Below are 17,543 nucleotides of genomic sequence, written 5' to 3'. Positions count from 1 at the left end.
ATAATATATTATTTATATATATTAATATTATGGATGTCAAACTGACTCGACGTTCATGAACAACTCATGTTCGGCTCGTTCGTTAAGAAACGAGCACGAACAGTGACTTCACGAATAATTTCGAACACGAACTTATTTCAAACCAACTAAATTTCAAACAAACCGAACACAAACACAATATCTGTTCGTTCATGTTCGGTTCGTTTACACCCCTATCCGTGATGGTGTTGATATAGTTCCCGTGACAAACAAAATTAGAGATAGTCGTCTTAGATGGTTTGGTCACACTAAATGTTGACCATCTGATCATCCGATTAAGAGAATAGATGTTTTAGAATCGACTTATGTTATGAAAGGCAGAGGTAGACCAAGGAAAACTGGGGCTTATTGTATAAAAAAATGATCATAATTTATTAGAATTGAATGAAAGTATGACACTAAATAGGACGCAATGGAGAAAAATAATTCATGTAGCCGACCCCACGTAGTGGGATTAAAATAATTCATGTAGCCGACCCCACGTACTGGGATTAAGGCTTTGTTGTTGTTGTTGTTGTGAAGATGTTTGGTTATTTTAAGATGCATAAAACTTAAAACTATAGAGTGAGAATTTATATTTTCAGTGCATCCACTGTCGGCTAATAGTTCTAATAGTTCTAGAGCTTTAACGTTGATTGTACAGCATGTATGAAAACTTATATGCTGTTGCCATTGTACCATCAGGAGCTTTTACAGGATGCATGTAATCCTCAGTAGTATAAGAAACGTGGGAGGCAATGGAGAAGATCCCCAGCTATACGGGAACAGATAGCAATAATGGAAACGAATATATAAAAGTAAAATATTATCTAAAGCAAATATATCTCGGCTGGGTAAAATAGAATAGGGTGTTGCAAGAATGTCCTCCATCAATGCTTTAGTAAATATTTTAAATCCAAATTTAGTAAGTCTCGTGCAGATTAAAATTTAGAAATTATTTGTCATGATGATTTTTAGATTTTGTTGATTTATTATGAACAGTTTCCTATTGGTTTCATGATTTTAGATTTGAGGGAGAGATTCTTAGATCCGTTAAATTTTGTGAATTGTGGGATTTAATAAATCATGGATTTAGCAAATCGTGAATGGCAGAATTTAAAGTCCCAAATATTTCATTGGCAGAATTTAAGCTAAATCTTGCTTGAATCCTGCCTAACATTGGATACCAAACAGCCCCAATAATGAAAGCTGGGATTTTGATTAATGATTTGGGTGGAAATTTGCAAAAATGAGATATTAGATGCCTTACATCTTGAGATAAACCTTGTGTTCTGTATTTATCATCCCAAAACATTGTACCAATGCGATATATTTGAGGAAGACTTAATGCCTGAAGCAAACGCAAAAGAATTTTGTCAGTTTTTGTAAGGATTTCAAAGATTGAAATGAATTTTCTAAGCTTTGTTTTTGACTTACTGGACATAGTTCATTTGTGATTTCTTCCAATGATTTGTGAGCCTTCTGATGCAAAACCTAAATATAGAGAAAGATTCATGCATATGATACAAAAACTAAAGCAAAAGTTAAGTGGAATCTGGATTTTGCTCTCACCAAAAACCCTACTGCCTGTTTTATGTGTTGGAGCTCGTCCAGTGAAGATCCTGCAAACTGTAAGAAAAGCAACAATTACAGAAAATTATGTGATTTTAAATAAAAGATTTGTGTGCCAAGGGATCTGTTCTGATTTAGCAGGCTGACAAACCTCTTGTGTGGCTTTGGAACACCACTCCTCTAATTCATTTAGACCAGCCTTCAAGAATTCACCATTACTGGACGAGCAGCATTCTCGACGAAGAAGCAAACTGTATGGAAGTTCAAGTTTATTTGGTGGCTTGGTTTTAGTTTTAATCTCACACGAAACGGAAAATGGTAAATTTTAATATGTACCTGTTAAAAAGCTGCACATTTATGAATGCAAACACTTGGCTGTATATTTTTTGTATTATGATGGAATGCACCTTTAAAAAACAAATGGACACAAATCAGCAAATTATCTTCTTTTCAGTTTTGCTAAGCACTGATAGCCAAATCATGGCTTACATAATTTTCATGCAGAATGGCTTGAAAATGATCCAAGCTCTTCATAATGCTTTGCCAATGTATACTTGATGCTTGTTTTGCCCCTACATTTGAATGAATACTCTTTGATGATACTCGCGTGGATCGAGTTCTTGCAGACCTTGGTGCCTGCATTTTTAATATTCAAATCACCTTTCTTCATATTTTTTGGTAAAAGATGTAATTTTGAATACTCCTATTGTTTTTTTGTATTTGTTTTCCTTTATATTTTTGGTAAAAGATGCAATTTTGAATATTCATATTGTTTTTCTTTATATTTTTTGGTAGAAGATCTACCTGAATGCACATTGTTAGAAATGGACTAATATCTTTCTTTAATCTGTCACGGATCTTTCCATATATTTTCTCTACATAGGCAGTGAGCTGTTGCTTGAACAAGAGGGCTGGGTATTTAGCATCTACTCGGGACTGCCCATCAGATTTGCAGGCCATTCCACTGTAGCCACTGGAAATCTCTAATTCTGGGGAAGACGAGCGGGTAATCTGTATGCATTTTACTTAGAGGATTATTAATTGGAATTATGGATTTTTTCATTGATTTCATTAAAATGATATATAACATCTCTCATATTTTTATCATATAAGGTTCTATGAAATTTTTCCATGATAAACAGATCTTACTCTTGCCATTCGGCCAAACAAGCTGACTGAACTGCTTTGTCTACGATTCGCTCCGGACTTTGATGCACTGCTTAATTTTAGGGTATTTTGTAGAAGAAATAGAAGAGTTGAGGTAGTTGAAAGCCAGTAAGCAAGTTCTCCAATGCTTTCCTGATTCTGTACACAATAAACAGTAAATTCAAACGTGACTGTGAGATTGATTTTATTTATGCATGTTAGTAATGTTAATCGAGAAAAGTGTTAAAATAGTCCCTTGATTCTTTGTAGGGTTACATTTTAGTCACAAAGTTTATAAGAGTATCAATTTAATCCCCAAACTCTTTTAATATTGGTTGAAATAGCCCTCACTAAGGAATACTTTAGCTCTCATAAAAAAGATTTTGGGGACTAATTCAACAATTTTATAAACTCTGGGACTAAAATGACCCATTGTAAATAGTCAGGGGACTGTTTTAACACTTTACTCAATATTAATCTATAAAGTCGAAAGATTCCTTGAGTGGTTCAATACCTCGACATTTGACCTTATTGTGTGGATAATCCGATCAAATATATTTGTTTTTTCTGCTTCAAATGAATGCCACTGGATCAGTGATTTATATACTATGTATGCCGCTGCTGATCTCTTCTTGTCAAATCTTTTGTCTTCCATTAGACACCTAATTAGTGCATCATGGTTTTCCTGTTGATAGGAACAAGAAAAGAGTTTATGGTTGATCTTGAGATTTAATAAATAGGGAAATTTACATACCTAGCACAAAATTCTTATGTATTTACATATCTCAGACCTGAACTTTCATATTTACATACATAGCACTTTGGTGCTTTAAACTTTTTCATGAAAATGTGTATTTCACTTTTAAAAACGTGGTAACAGTACTATTTTTTTATATGATATTAAAAATTTGAGTGCTATGTGTGTCAATATGAAATTATAGGTGTGAGATATGTAAGGAGATTAGAATTGTGTGCTATGTATGTAAATGCCCCTAATAAATATATTGACATTCTAATTTTATTTATGCTTTCATACCTGTTGCCTATCTGTCAATGACTTTTGTTTGCTTAAGGTAGTAGCAAGAGGGACCACTACTGGCACCTGTAAACAAAGCTAAATTCATGTCTTAATTTTCTTTTTGATTGATTTACCAATTATGTTATTCAAATAATTCTCAAGAACAAGTTCCATACATTTTCTATGATTGGTTCTTCTCTTGGTTCCTGATGACCATTCTCAAGAGTCTGAAACTTACAAGAAAATTATCACTTAAGAAAATGGGTAAAGAGACAAAACAGTTCCCTAACTATTTACATGGGGGCATTTTAATCCCAGAATCCATAAAATGTCAAATTAATTCCTAGACTCTTTTAATATGGGCTGAAATAGTCCCCAGAGAGGACTATTTGGGACTATTTAAGCCTCAATTAAAAAGTTTGGGGACTAAATGACACTTTTTATAAACTCTGGGACAAAAATGGACCCCTACAAAGAATAAGGCACCATTTTGATACTTTCACTTATCAAAAGTTAATGACAAGAAGAAGACTGTAATACCTGGGCAACTTGTGAATGTAATATTTCAACTGCAGATGTTGTTTGTACTACTTGTACAGGCCTACTTTGGAGTAGCCGGTTTTCCGACTCCAATTCTGCTATCTTGTTCTCAAGGCTGGGAAAAAGGTGACCAATTTAATCAATCTCCACCTTTATTTTTTAAACCACTAACGGTAAAGGCTTCCAAATCAAATAACAAATAGAATTGCAACATTTGCAAAATTATCAAATTTAAGAAACATTTTAACTTCATGTAATTTGTTGTTGTTGTTATTGTTGCATGTAATTTAATACCTTCTAATTTCCTCTGTCAGCTCCTCATTTTCAGAAGCAACCAGGGCCTGTTGCCTCAGAACATGGTTCTCAGATTCCAGACTGGATAGATTTGTTTCAAGCCTGCAGTAGTGTGAAGCAGATGAAAGGTGTGTATGCCATTACTGATATTTTGTTTATAAACATATAAAAATACGCATAGAATAGGTGAAAATCAGGAAATGATTGTTAATGATACCTCTCTATCATCTCTTGAAGCTGATATATTTTAATCTGGGATTCTTCAGTTTCTTTGATCAATGTTTCAGTCTGCTTCTGCACCTCACAGAATCTCTTTTCAAATTCCGCCGCCTTGATTTTGACTTCACTTAGCTCATCCTACAGAAAAATAAATGTCTCCATCATTTTAAAGCAAATTTGTGCTTGACACCAAAGGTCCTACACTTCTGTGGAAATCATAAATGATGGTGCTTTCTAAATTTTATTACCTCCAGTTCGTTGTTCCTATTTGTCAGAATCTCTAATTTTGCATTATCTATCACGGGAACCTCTTTAATTACTGGCGGAGCGTTTTCAATAGCTATTCTTGCTGCTTCTTTCTCCTTGATGATTGCCGTATTAGCTTCATCGAGTTTTTCTTGCATTTCTTGTAGAGAAAATTGCAGTTTTGCAATCTCCTGCCCTTTGGCTTCTTCTAAATCAACCTACAGTTAAAATTTAATTGGAAAATTTATTCTCTTTATCAAAGAAATTTGGCTAAAGAGGTTTCAACAATATGATATCACAATACCCTCAAATGCTTCTCAAAATCTAATCTCCATGTGAGCTCTTCCACTTTCTTCTCCAACTTATCCTTGGCTTCTTTTAATGCTCCAGTCTCTCTTGCCGCCTTCCATACAAGCGGGCCAATAAAGAACAACATTTTAGCATATGTTTTCATAAAACCATATAATAAGGGGCATTAAACTCACCATCCGGAGTTTCCGCAGTTCCTTCCTACCAATGCGTCCTCTCCATAGACATTGTAGGATAAGACTACCTTTCTTCACTTCTAAATAAGCTTTACGAGCTTTATATAATCGCCATTGTGTCTGCAATATGTAAAAAATAATTATTTTATAACCATTATACTTGTGAATTTCTTTCTCTTTTGCCTGTATCGAGGAAACTTACCTGAATGATAATGGCGGCATTCATTCTTCTCCTATGCCTGTATTCACTTCGTGCCGCCATTGCGCGCATGCCTGTTTGTATGACAATCGATGACGACCTCAGTTTAGTATAATCCATTTTCGCTGCATGACCTCTTGAGTACTTTTGTATTCGTATCGATGCATCCACTCTCCTCATATGTTCATACAGCTTTCTTGCTAACCATCCTGCAAGTATACTTACAACTTTATTCTTATCCACTCTCGCAAGATTCATTTTAATCGAGAAATGCAGTTGTGGAGAATGAGATGACCTCGCCATAGTTTTTGTATCTCGATTGTGGCATTCCTTAGAATGAGGAATTGCTTTCGGACTAGGTGGGTTCTAATCTGCCTTTGTAGAAGTCTTGCAGCATTCGCCAAGACTTCTAATCTCCGGGCATCGAGCTCCGCCATCTGACCGGCTCGTAGGAATACCTTGTTCTTCCCTATCTGATAAAAGAGAATAATATCAAAACCAAGTCTTTTTTTTGCAAAAGAATTTGTCCTGCAAATTTATATAAATCCTCTTTTTCTTAGTGTGCATCTACCTGATAGCCTTTCAAGCCCATTCTATCACAAATAGCCGCACATGCCTGCTTCTCATCAGAGCTGTCACCAATTGAAACAATGGAATTAGAGTAGAAGTGTCAATGTAGTCTCTTGATTATTTACATGGAGTCATTTTAATTCTAGAGTTCATAAAAGTGTCAAATTAATCTCCTACTCTTTAAATTGAGGCTGAAATAGTCCTCTATAGGGATTATTTTAGCTTATATTAAAAGAGTCTGCGGATTAAATGGACATATTTATAGACTCTAGGATTAAAATGACCTCTGCAAAGGGACGAGGATTATTTTAACAATTTTCTTAGTAGAACCATGACCGGATGTGGATTAGAAAAGGACAGGAGCATCAGATTGAAGGGGTACCCATCAAAGGTGATTTTAACTAGGTCAGAAACTTTTATTACCTATCAATGAGATCTGGTGCGAGCATTCCGAAACGATCGATGAACTCATCAAAAGCCCTCTTGGTTGGGTAACCAGCACAGCTTATTCTGATTGCCTCCAAGACACCCTAGAAAGTGGTATATTATCAAAGATATCAAAGGTTACTTTTTTAGTTCTTACATTTTGGTTCTAAAACATAGAATCCATAAATTAGAAGTTTTGCTCACCCCACATCTAAGTTGATTCAGAACATTGAAATTTTCAAATATGCCGGGCTTTAAGACCGTGTTGGGCTTCACACATCTGATGTAATGCGGCTCTGTGGTGCTAAGAGTCTCCATGAGTGATTGCAATTGTTGCTGTTACGGGTAATCATCATTAAAGATCTCTCTCTGGAGCTAACAATTCTTGTGTATCTACATATCTAACACTTAAACATTCATATTTACATGCATACCACTCACATTGCTAACATCACATCAAAAATACCATCATCACTATCTTTTTAAAAGTAAAATACACATTTTCATGAATAGGTTTACGATACCAAGGTGCTATAAGTGTAAGTATCCAACTTTTGTTGTTAGATATGTAAATACATAATAATTGTGTGCCATGTATGTAAATTTCCTTTTAATATACTGGTTACCTTAAAGCGAGTTCCAATAGAGGAGAACTTAGATTGTTTTGAACTTTCTTCTGGCAACGCAGGAATAAGGTTGGCAACAAAGGGACACGCTGAGTCATTCAACAGAGCCTGATGTTCAGCGACCACATAGTCTTTATTTTTATCCAGGAACAAATCTGCTTGGTAGATAACCTGTTAGGAGAAACAAGAGCTTCAACTTTTGAATATCTTCCTTCTTCATCACATAAATTATATTATGGCCACAGTTCATTTCTCAGCTTACATCTCCAGCATAATGGTTGATTGTGAATGCAGTTCTAGCGAGTTTAGGCTTACTGAAACGCTTATGTGCTTTGTAGGTCTGATACAACTTCTGAGCAAATGTCTCATGGGTTGATTTGGGAAACATACTGCAGAAATATATGATCGAGCGATTAGTAAAAAGCAGATACTAATAATAATTCTTTGATAATCAAGGGGCTGTCTGCAAATAGATATAATTGGGATTTAACTCAAATCAATGATACTACAACAACAAAACCTTCATCCCACTAAGTGGGCTTGGCTACATAAATCCTTTTTCTCCATTGTGTCGTATTTACTGTCATATTTTCATTTAATTATAATAAATTAAGATCATTTTTTATACAATATGCCCAAGTTTTCCTAAGTCTACCTTTGTCTTTCTTAACATAAGTCGAATCTAAAACATCTACTCTTCTATTCGGATCATCAGAAGGTCGACGTTTAATATAACCAAAGCATCTAAACGAGTATAGCTTGAGCGAGCTCAGGCTTGGCTCGTGTTCGGCTCGTTCGAAATAGCTCCTGTTCGAAATCGGCTCGTGAATAGTGTGTTCGTGTTCGGCTCAAAATTGGCTCGTTAAACTTAAATTGAGAAAAATAGATGTAAAGTGTGAGATTCGAACCTGGATCAAATATATACAAAAGAATACACTAACCACATTGCCACATGGGGTGTTATGATTTAAACTTAGACATAAATATATATAATATATTATTATATAAATAATTAAAACGAGCCGAACACGAGCGAACAAAGAGTTGTTCGTGTTCGGCTCGTTTATAATTCTAGCTTTTAAAATTTATTCGTGTTCATCTCGTTATATTATTATATAAATAATTATATAATTTTTTTATTTCTAGCTAAAACGAGTCGAACACGAGCGAACAAAGAGAAAAAGTTGTTTATGTTCGGCTCATTCATAATTCAAGCTTTAAAAATTTATTCGTGTTCGGCTCGTTTACTTAACGAACGAGCCGAACACGAGCTGTTCGCGAACAACGAGCTTTTTTTACAGCCCCCCCCCCTACATCTAAGACAACTCTCCCTAATTTTTTCTGTCACTGGAACTACACATACCCTATCACGGATATATCCATTTCACATTTTTTCTGTGTAAAGCTACTCATCCACCTAGTCATTCTCATCTCGACAACACTTAACTTAGTTTCATGCTTCTCTTTTAAAGGTCAACATTCAGTCAACATTCAGCGCCATCAACATTCAGCGCCATAGAGTATTCTAGGGAGTACCACCATCTTATAAAATTTTCCTTTCAGTCTAAGCGGTACTTTTTAATCAAAGAATAGGTTCGAAGCATTCCTCCACTTCAACCAACCAACTTGAATTCTTTTAATAACATCCCCATCAATATCACCATCACTTTGAACAATAGAACTGAGATATCTAAAGCGTTCACACCTTTTAAAAATTTAATTACCCATAGTTACATTTCTGTCACTAAAGCTACCACTACTAAAATTACATTCCATGTATTCAGTTTTAGTTCTACTCAAACGAAGGCCTTTAGACTTCAAGGTGGACCTCCATTATTCAAGATTTTCTTGAGTTTTTTCTCTCGTCTTATCCACGAGAAGGATATCATCAGCAAAAAACATACACCACAATACATCCTCCTGTAAGTGACTAGTAAGACCATCCATAACTAAAGCAAAAAGATATGGGCTTAAAGCCGATACCTGATGTAAACCAACAGAAACAAAAAAATATTTGATCAAACCTCCTTCTGTACGAACACAAGTAACAATTCTTGTATACATATCTTTAATGACTTTAATATAAGTCAAATATAAGTCATAATACATTTTTTCTCTAGAACTCTATAAAGGATTTTGCTTAGGTCCTTATCGTAAGTTTTTTCTAAGTCAATAAAAATTATATATAAAGTCTCCTTATTTTCTCTGCAATTCTCCATCAAACCTCTCAATAATTGTATAGCTTCTATAGTAGACCGCCTGACATAAATCCAAATTGATTTTGACAAATCTTTATAACACGTCTTCACCTATCTTTAATGACCCTCTCCCATAATTTTAAAGTATGGCACATCAACTTAATTCCTCTATAATTTGCACACTCTTGTGCATCCCCTTTATTCTTAAAAATTGGGACCTAAATAATCTTCCTCCACTCCTTAGACATCTTTTTAGTTTTAAAATAATATTAAAGAGTTTGGTAAGTCAAAAAACTCCCAGATCTCCTAAATATTTTCACACTTCAATTGGGATATCATCAGATTCTACAGACTTTCTTGGTTTTCTTTAAAGCCTCCTCAACTTTGGACTGTAAAAATGAAACATATTATTATTATTAACGATATTAAGATCACTAAGGTAGATCGTATTTTGATAAACTTCATTAAAAAGTTTATCAAAATAACTCACTCACCTTTTTTAAATATCTTTTTCTAAGAAAATCACTTTTTGATTTTCATCTTTAATACACTTTACTTGAGTTAAATCTTTACTTTTCTTTTCTATTTGTTTGACTAGTTTATATTTTTCACCCTTCTTAGTATCTAATCTATTATAAAAATCACTAAAAGCAAAATTTTTAGCGTCATAGATTGTTTTCTTAGACTCCCTATGGACTGTTTGGTATTTTTCCCGGTTCTTCAAGCTTTACATTTAAACTAATTTTTATAACATAACTTCTTATATTTTATCTTTTATTTCACATTATTATTTCACATTATTATTCCACCACCAATTATTCCACCACCAATTATTTTTATTTATAAATTTTTTTTCTTTCGATTCTCCAAGTACAACTTTTACCATTTGTTTAATAGATTTTGTTACTTTATCCCACATAGAATTTTCTTCTTCATGAACATTTAAATTTTTGAATTTTATTCGTAATAATAATTTTTTTGTCTTTTAGGCACTGACATCTAATTCTACGACGATAATTCCTAGTATTCTTTAATTTACAACTCTTCATCTTAAAATCTAAAACTAATAATCGATATTGAGTACTTAAATCCTCACTTTAAATAACCTTACAATCTTTACATTCTCGACCATCTCTTTTTATTTTAAGAAAATAATCAATTTGTGTTTTATTAGATCCATTCTTATAAGTAATAATATGCTCATCTCTTTTGTTGAATAAAATATTAGCAATAATAAAATCATACCTAAAGCAAAATTCAATATAGCTTAACCTTTTTCATTAATCACTCTAAAACCGTAGCCGCCATGAATATTTCTAAAATCTTCTACCATTCTACCGGTATGTCCATTTAAATCTTCTCTAATAAAAATTCTTTCTTCAAAAAGTATCATTGTCCATTTAAATTTTCTCCAATAAAAATTTTTTCTTCAAAAAATATCATTTGTATTAAGTTTTCTAAGTTATTCCAGAATTTATCTTGAGAACCTATATCTAAACATACTTGAGTAGCATAAGCACTTATAATATTAAAAATCTTAGTATCAACAATAATTTTAAGGGCTATAATTCTATCTTCAACTCTATTTTTTATAACATTATCTTTCAAACTATTATTTATAATTACACCTACACAATTTCTAGTGTGACTCTTACCGGAATACCAAAGTTTAAAACCTAAATTATCAATCTCTTTAGCATTTTCTCCAACCCATTTAGTTTCTTGAACACATAAGGCCCTTTCTCCAACTCATTTAGTTTCATGAACACATAAGATATTTATTTTTCTGTGAATCATAATATCAACTCATTCCATTAATTTGTCAGTGAGAGTGTCTATACTCCAAGATCCTATTCTAATATTAGTTTTATGGACTAACTCAAATTTATGATACAAAAAAAATCAAATTTTAAATATTGGATTTGTTAATATTTGTATCTTATTTTGAGGGGCCTAATTGTAAATAGGAAATATATAACACGTCTAGGGGTTATTTGTAAAATATTTGTATCGTTCTATAGAAGCCCAACTCGTGAATGAAGGAGTTGAGATTTTTACCAAAATAATCATTTCCTTATGATTTAGTAAATCTAGTTTCTCCTCAATTCCTCTTAGTTTTTTCTTAAATCCGGTATTTAGTAAATCCTGGTGTTGGCCTGATTTAGTAAATATGGATTTAGAGGATTTACTAAAGCTCCTACTAAACAACCCCCTAGTGTGTTATTGTCATGAAAATGAGAAAATCTACCTAGTTAGTTTGCAAAGAATATTTAAGAATAATACATAACTATCTTTAGTGTTGGTGAGAATAGATATGTTTAATATGTTTTAAGAGGGGCAAGCTTTTGTTATTTTGATAGAGTACGCACCATGCTTCATCAAGAAGTGCAATTATTCCTCCTGGTTTCTGCGTGAAGCCATATAGATCATTAGGTGCCACAGCAATATTTTATTGTATTGTTAGAAAATGTTTATTATTTGATTGAGAAAAACCTCCATATTTTGCAATTTGGTACCTTTTCTATTAGATCTAACACATCTTGGTTATCAACAAACTCCACATAGCTCCAGTTGATCTCTTCCCTTGTGTATTCTTCTTGCTCCATCTTGAATACATGCTGTAACATACATTATTCCACTTTAAACTCCATTCTTATTTCATAACTAGAAGAATGAAGGCTCTCAAGCTACATACTTGATTGAAATGCTGTTGTAGCTTCTCATTCGTCAGATTAATGCATAGTTGCTCAAAACTGAAGATGAGTAATAAATAAATTTATAGATGTTTCAATACAATTTCTGGATAGCATGTTTGTTTGGAAACAATAGATGTAGAAATTCAACTACCTGTTAATCTTGAAGCTCTCAAATCCATATATATCAAGAACACCAATTATGCTTTTTGCATTAGGATCCTGACCAATTGAAATATTGATTTTGTCTACTATCCTGCCATAAAAAAATTGAAGGCTAAAGAAACGATTTTAAATATAAATTGATCATCTTGGTCATATGTCAGTATTGTAATTTGGATAATGCTTACCAGTCAAATAATCTTGAGTACACTGTCTTTGCCAAAGCATCGCGGCTCAGGGCTGCGGAGTCTGGGTCGAGAGGTTTTGTTATGTTACCATCTGGTGTAACTATCACACGTTTGCACAAAGATTCCTCAAGTGCTTTCTCATTGCACCTGATACAATCATCAGAATTCACATTTCATAATGAATTCTCATAAAACAATACATAAATTTTAAATAAATGTAAATAATATCTTACAAAAGTAGCTCTGCAGCTGTTTTTAGGTGGTTTTTAGACTTCTCATCCTTCAACCTTGAAGAATCAATCTCCTTTCCTTTCTCAAACTCAATATTTCCTAGGTGAAGAATTGCGGCTACCACACGAAAAATTGCATCCTGTAGGATAAAATTGATCATATTTACTTTGATAATAGACATTATTGTAATTTAGAATTTACGATATCAAATTTGTCAACTTGACCTGCTCTTCCTGGTTAATTCCCACCACATCCATGGCATGCCTGGTCAGCAGATATTCCCTTGCATCATCTACATTCGCTACTTCGTAACAGTTCGATTGGTTCAGATAACGAAAATTTTGCGGATTTCCAACTTTGAACTTTTTCACATCCTGAAGTCATCTTTTAAAATGAGATTTCAGTTCTAGTAAACCAGCTTCACATGAAAATTTTGAAGAAGAGTTACCTCTGGTGGAGCTGCACAGAGCATGTAGAAGCAGTGGTAGTTCCTTTCAGGATCTGAAACCTGACAAACCCTAGATCGTTCGAGCAGATACGTGCGAACCGCTGCACCAGATATCTTCCCATATTTGTCGAATTGTATCTCGACAAACTTACCAAAACGACTGGAAACATTTTGTTTGATCAATTAAGTTTTATCTTGTTATAATGCCAAGATTTAATAGATTCCTTACCTAGAATTGTTATTTTTCACTGTTTTGGAATTCCCAAATGCTTCCAGTACAGGATTAGACTGTATTACATAAAATAGATTCATCATGCAATTTGACAAATTTACTAGTCTTTGTAAGAAATATGCTGCTTTACCTCTAAGACTTGCTGTTCTACAGTTCTTCCTTCTGTCCTTGACCTCCCACCCATGAAGGCCAAATATCTCATCAGCATTTTAGTTGTCTCTGTCTTTCCCGCTCCACTCTCTCCACTGACAAGAATGGACTGGCTTCCATGTTCATTTATCATTGCCCTTGTGTGGAAAATACTCAAACAGGTTAATAACACTCCTTTGTATTACATACATACCGCCTAATTCTTATGTCTTTACATATCTAACAACTAAATTTACTTCCTCAACATTTATACCATCCAAATCTCTTACATCACATAAAAAATACCACCATTTTAACTTTAAAAAAAAAATGTGAAATACACCTTTTCATACATTGGTAAGATGGAGTGTATGTAAAAATTTTTGTTTAGGTGTTAGATATGTAAAACGATATGAATTGAGTGGTATGAATGTAAATTTTCCTATATTTTAGTGAGTTTATGTTAATTTACCTATAACAAGCATCTGCAACTGCGAAAAGATGCGGACTCAGTTCACCAAAAGCCGCGCCTTTGTACTGTTCCATCATATGAACATCATAAAGATGAGGAAGCCTTCGAAATGGATTCACAGCGATCAATATATTTCCTGTGTATGTCTGTTTGATTCAGAACTCAAAAAAGTCAGGATTTTCGTTCGATTTCTTCTTGACATGAATGGATATTTAATGCCTTACGTATATCTCATTCAGAGCGAAGCGACAAGCGAGATTATGCAGAACTCCCGGTTCATGGAGGTAAGCTAATTTGGTCATGTCGTCAACCCCAGCGGGAGGTGCTTCTGTATCTTTTGGGTAGATATGTGAAAGATTTGCGACGATCTGCAAGGAATTCAGTGAACTTAATGAGGCGCAATTTATGTCGACAGGTTTTTAAGGTGATCAGGAGGATTTGGATGAAATTATCAATGATTTTTAAATTTTTAACCGGAGAGTTTATTTTTCAAATTGATCTTTGCAAATGTTTTCCGGATGAGAATTTCAGATAGAGTTCTTGCTTGTTAAGGGAGAGAAAATTGGATTAAAAAAACAGAGTAGCTGATAAATCAAACTGGACCAAAATCTGGATCTGTTGGCATATAAATGGCAAAAACTATAAATTCATGCAGATTTGAATCTCGAGCAGAAACAATCACATGATAGTTAACAAAATCAAATAGTATAAACATATGGAAGTTGCTGACATCAAACGAAAAAAACTTCGAATCCATGCCTGCTTGAATCTGAAACAGCGAAAATCCGATATGAAATTGGAATTCTATATGAAACTAAACTAGCTTTCGCTTGGGGGGGAATCTGAACTCTTCTCCTCGCCGAGAAGAACGAAAAATAGATAGATTCAAAACAGAATAGCAAATAACATAGGTAGTGAAATCCATAGTCTGCTCATCTCCCCACAGAAAAACAAATTGCTTAAACAAATAGCATTTAACTCCATGAATGAATCCAGCGAGCTCTCAACTTACTTTTCTTCCATCCCTCGTAACGATGGTGGCATCGCCGCCTTTGATCTCTGTAACCTCTCCATCGATCCATGCGAGCTCTGCGTCCTCCGTCCACACGTGAGAACCGACAACGATGTTCACCGGAGTTCCCTGTGTCAAAAAGACGATCAAAACAGTTACAGAGATGAGCTTGCTGGTAATGGATGACTCACCATCGATCAATTCAGCATCGCCGATCCAGAAATGAAGGGATCGATGCCCTAGTTTTGTTGGAGAAGGGAAAGGAGGGAGAGAGAAGAAAGGTGATGAGAATGACAACGGGAAGAGTTGGAAAGCGGAGGAAGAAGGTGATATAATGGGGGCCGACATTTTGAGCTGGACGGCGGCGGGGCCCGCTGAGCCGCCAGACTGCGGCGGCGCCGGCGGCCGGCGGCTCCGTTAGATGAGATTTGATTCGTAGTGGAGAACCACTTTGCCGAGTGTGCTCGAGGAAAATTTGATGGGCGGTGACGGATATGATGTGGTGTTGGTGATTGTGGGGTCCACTGAGAGGGAAGTAGTTTAATTGGTGAATTTTTGTGTTTGGAGTTATGGGTTTATTACAGGATCATGTAGTAAGGTTGGATTGGCTTAAATAAATGAATAAAATGGAATAGCATGTAGTAAGGTTGGATTGGCTTAAATAGCATGTAGTAAGGTTGGATTGGCTTAAATAAATGAATAAAATGGAATAAGAATAACCAATACAAGGTTGTGAAAACGCTCATTTTTTGTTCGGCTCTTTTAGAATCTTGTATTTAATTTATTTTTTAAGCAAATGAGTCGAACACGAATAATATTTTTGCTCTCGATATATAAATGAGCAGAACATAAACTCAGACCTCTTCTACAATGTCTGAGTTGTTTCATTGCTTCTCTGTTATTTTACCCATTAACATACGGGTAAATGTCGCTTCAGCAGTACATTGAGGAACCAAGAGATGATGGCCAGGTAACATCTTTAAGGCAACGGTCATGCTCTCTTTTAGAAGAGACCTCGGCTTGGACACCTTACACCCTGACGACCCGATCCCAATTCCCCAGGCGCTAGAATAAAAATTGGCCATAAACTTCTGCTTCCAATCTTTTATCTTATTCTCCACTCCTACTAAGTGAAGTTCCTTGCTCGTTGATAACATTGTGTAGCCCTCTATGTCGATCTTGAACGAGAAGAAGCATTTAAAGAGTTCAATCGATCATGTAAGATTCTCTCACTGATAGAAAAGAATAAGAGTCATGATTGTGTTTATGGAGTTTGGAATCACTTGCGCCGGAATAACCCCATATATTTTTAAGATGCTCCGAAACTCCTAACACAAGGGAAATTGATTCATACTGAATTGGTCTTAATAGATTACCAGGCTTTTCCTAAAGGACACGTCGCTCACGCCGATCTAGGCAAGTTCGAATGACCTATGCTCTTGTTAAGAACATACCTTCACTACAGCTCCCTCACTTTGTTCTCTGTAAGAAACGAAGGGTCAATGACCTTCATAGAGCCGGACAAGACATGCGAGTGTTTGAGGGTCATTTCAAGAGACAGGAGCAAAACTAGCTGAAGAACGAGAGGAGAAGAGAAAGCCAAAGAAAAAACGAAATATATAAAATCGCATCAAGTGAAAAGAAACGGCCCCTTCCCTTATTTATAAGGCGGGTGTGTCATATAAAACATCAAATTATGATAAGTATCACGCCAAACGTCTTTTTAGAAATTCATTAAAATATCATTTTAGTGAGAATGACATTATATAATGCCTCGAACGAAGTGTTTTATAAAGGAGTCCTCTAAGACCTCATAGGGGACATGTCCCCCTCAACTTCCAGAGAACCATCTCTCCACGTAACCTAATTTGATCCACCCTATCAGATTCCTGATTGAACTTGGCCAGATCAGACATCTCAGTGGTGCCTCTAGCTTGTGCAACACCTTATTTAGTCCACCTCAAAGAACGAGGAGCTCCGTCTGAAGAATCACTACTTTTTTATCCAGGCGAGCATACAGCTCCTGCACCGGATCTGAAGCTGAATCCTCGGCGAGCCCCTCAAAAGAGCTGTTTGGCCCTGCTAACGATCCAGTCTCACATGTCTGCTGCTCTACGATCTTGGGGGATTGCTCCCAACCCTATAGCCTCTCAACTGGAGATCTATCACTGATGATGGGTCGGGAAGCTGATGAATTATCAGGGCCGATGATGACGGGAGCCCCGCATCTCCAACCTGCATAAAGATCACGGTGGTAGGGGCAAACTTCGCGGTATTTTTTGACAACCCGCCATCCTAATGTTCATCCAACCTGGCTAATTCATTCATAAATCTCTCCATATAGGAGACAGTTCTAAAGGCCTCCTATCCCTTTGGCGTCGAGACGCCCCCGCTTTTCTCTGACAATGACTGTGAGAGC

The 17,543-nt window shown here is 35.2% G+C and overlaps 1 protein-coding gene across 1 annotated transcript in view; it reads right to left on the bottom strand.

Annotated features, from left to right (window-relative positions):
- Positions 1 to 15,590, bottom strand: part of LOC110032384 (myosin-12) — a 16,434-nt gene extending 844 nt beyond the window's left edge. The window contains exons 1-38 of the mRNA XM_020736002.1: positions 15,316 to 15,590; positions 15,125 to 15,253; positions 14,337 to 14,480; positions 14,113 to 14,258; positions 13,642 to 13,798; positions 13,509 to 13,567; positions 13,280 to 13,439; positions 13,056 to 13,205; positions 12,834 to 12,970; positions 12,601 to 12,747; positions 12,405 to 12,506; positions 12,253 to 12,310; positions 12,074 to 12,175; positions 11,927 to 11,964; positions 7,622 to 7,748; positions 7,360 to 7,530; positions 6,938 to 7,069; positions 6,731 to 6,837; positions 6,309 to 6,369; positions 6,033 to 6,210; positions 5,741 to 5,946; positions 5,539 to 5,658; positions 5,358 to 5,456; positions 5,056 to 5,271; positions 4,806 to 4,945; positions 4,589 to 4,690; positions 4,295 to 4,409; positions 3,931 to 3,981; positions 3,773 to 3,838; positions 3,251 to 3,421; positions 2,740 to 2,895; positions 2,395 to 2,601; positions 2,080 to 2,226; positions 1,927 to 1,997; positions 1,742 to 1,841; positions 1,591 to 1,647; positions 1,456 to 1,512; positions 1,289 to 1,369 (exon numbers count right to left, since the gene is read on the bottom strand). Coding sequence (XP_020591661.1) covers positions 1,289 to 1,369; positions 1,456 to 1,512; positions 1,591 to 1,647; positions 1,742 to 1,841; positions 1,927 to 1,997; positions 2,080 to 2,226; positions 2,395 to 2,601; positions 2,740 to 2,895; positions 3,251 to 3,421; positions 3,773 to 3,838; positions 3,931 to 3,981; positions 4,295 to 4,409; positions 4,589 to 4,690; positions 4,806 to 4,945; positions 5,056 to 5,271; positions 5,358 to 5,456; positions 5,539 to 5,658; positions 5,741 to 5,946; positions 6,033 to 6,210; positions 6,309 to 6,369; positions 6,731 to 6,837; positions 6,938 to 7,069; positions 7,360 to 7,530; positions 7,622 to 7,748; positions 11,927 to 11,964; positions 12,074 to 12,175; positions 12,253 to 12,310; positions 12,405 to 12,506; positions 12,601 to 12,747; positions 12,834 to 12,970; positions 13,056 to 13,205; positions 13,280 to 13,439; positions 13,509 to 13,567; positions 13,642 to 13,798; positions 14,113 to 14,258; positions 14,337 to 14,480; positions 15,125 to 15,253; positions 15,316 to 15,318 — 4,470 coding nt within the window. The 5' untranslated portion in view covers positions 15,319 to 15,590. The remainder of the gene's footprint in view (positions 1 to 1,288; positions 1,370 to 1,455; positions 1,513 to 1,590; positions 1,648 to 1,741; positions 1,842 to 1,926; positions 1,998 to 2,079; positions 2,227 to 2,394; positions 2,602 to 2,739; positions 2,896 to 3,250; positions 3,422 to 3,772; positions 3,839 to 3,930; positions 3,982 to 4,294; positions 4,410 to 4,588; positions 4,691 to 4,805; positions 4,946 to 5,055; positions 5,272 to 5,357; positions 5,457 to 5,538; positions 5,659 to 5,740; positions 5,947 to 6,032; positions 6,211 to 6,308; positions 6,370 to 6,730; positions 6,838 to 6,937; positions 7,070 to 7,359; positions 7,531 to 7,621; positions 7,749 to 11,926; positions 11,965 to 12,073; positions 12,176 to 12,252; positions 12,311 to 12,404; positions 12,507 to 12,600; positions 12,748 to 12,833; positions 12,971 to 13,055; positions 13,206 to 13,279; positions 13,440 to 13,508; positions 13,568 to 13,641; positions 13,799 to 14,112; positions 14,259 to 14,336; positions 14,481 to 15,124; positions 15,254 to 15,315) is intronic.
- Between the last annotated feature and the right edge of the window lie 1,953 nt (positions 15,591 to 17,543).

Source organism: Phalaenopsis equestris, unplaced genomic scaffold, assembly GCF_001263595.1.
Source record: "Phalaenopsis equestris unplaced genomic scaffold, ASM126359v1 Scaffold000933, whole genome shotgun sequence".
Lineage (NCBI taxonomy): Eukaryota > Viridiplantae > Streptophyta > Magnoliopsida > Asparagales > Orchidaceae > Phalaenopsis > Phalaenopsis equestris.
This window is presented reverse-complemented; position numbering and strand designations above follow the sequence as displayed.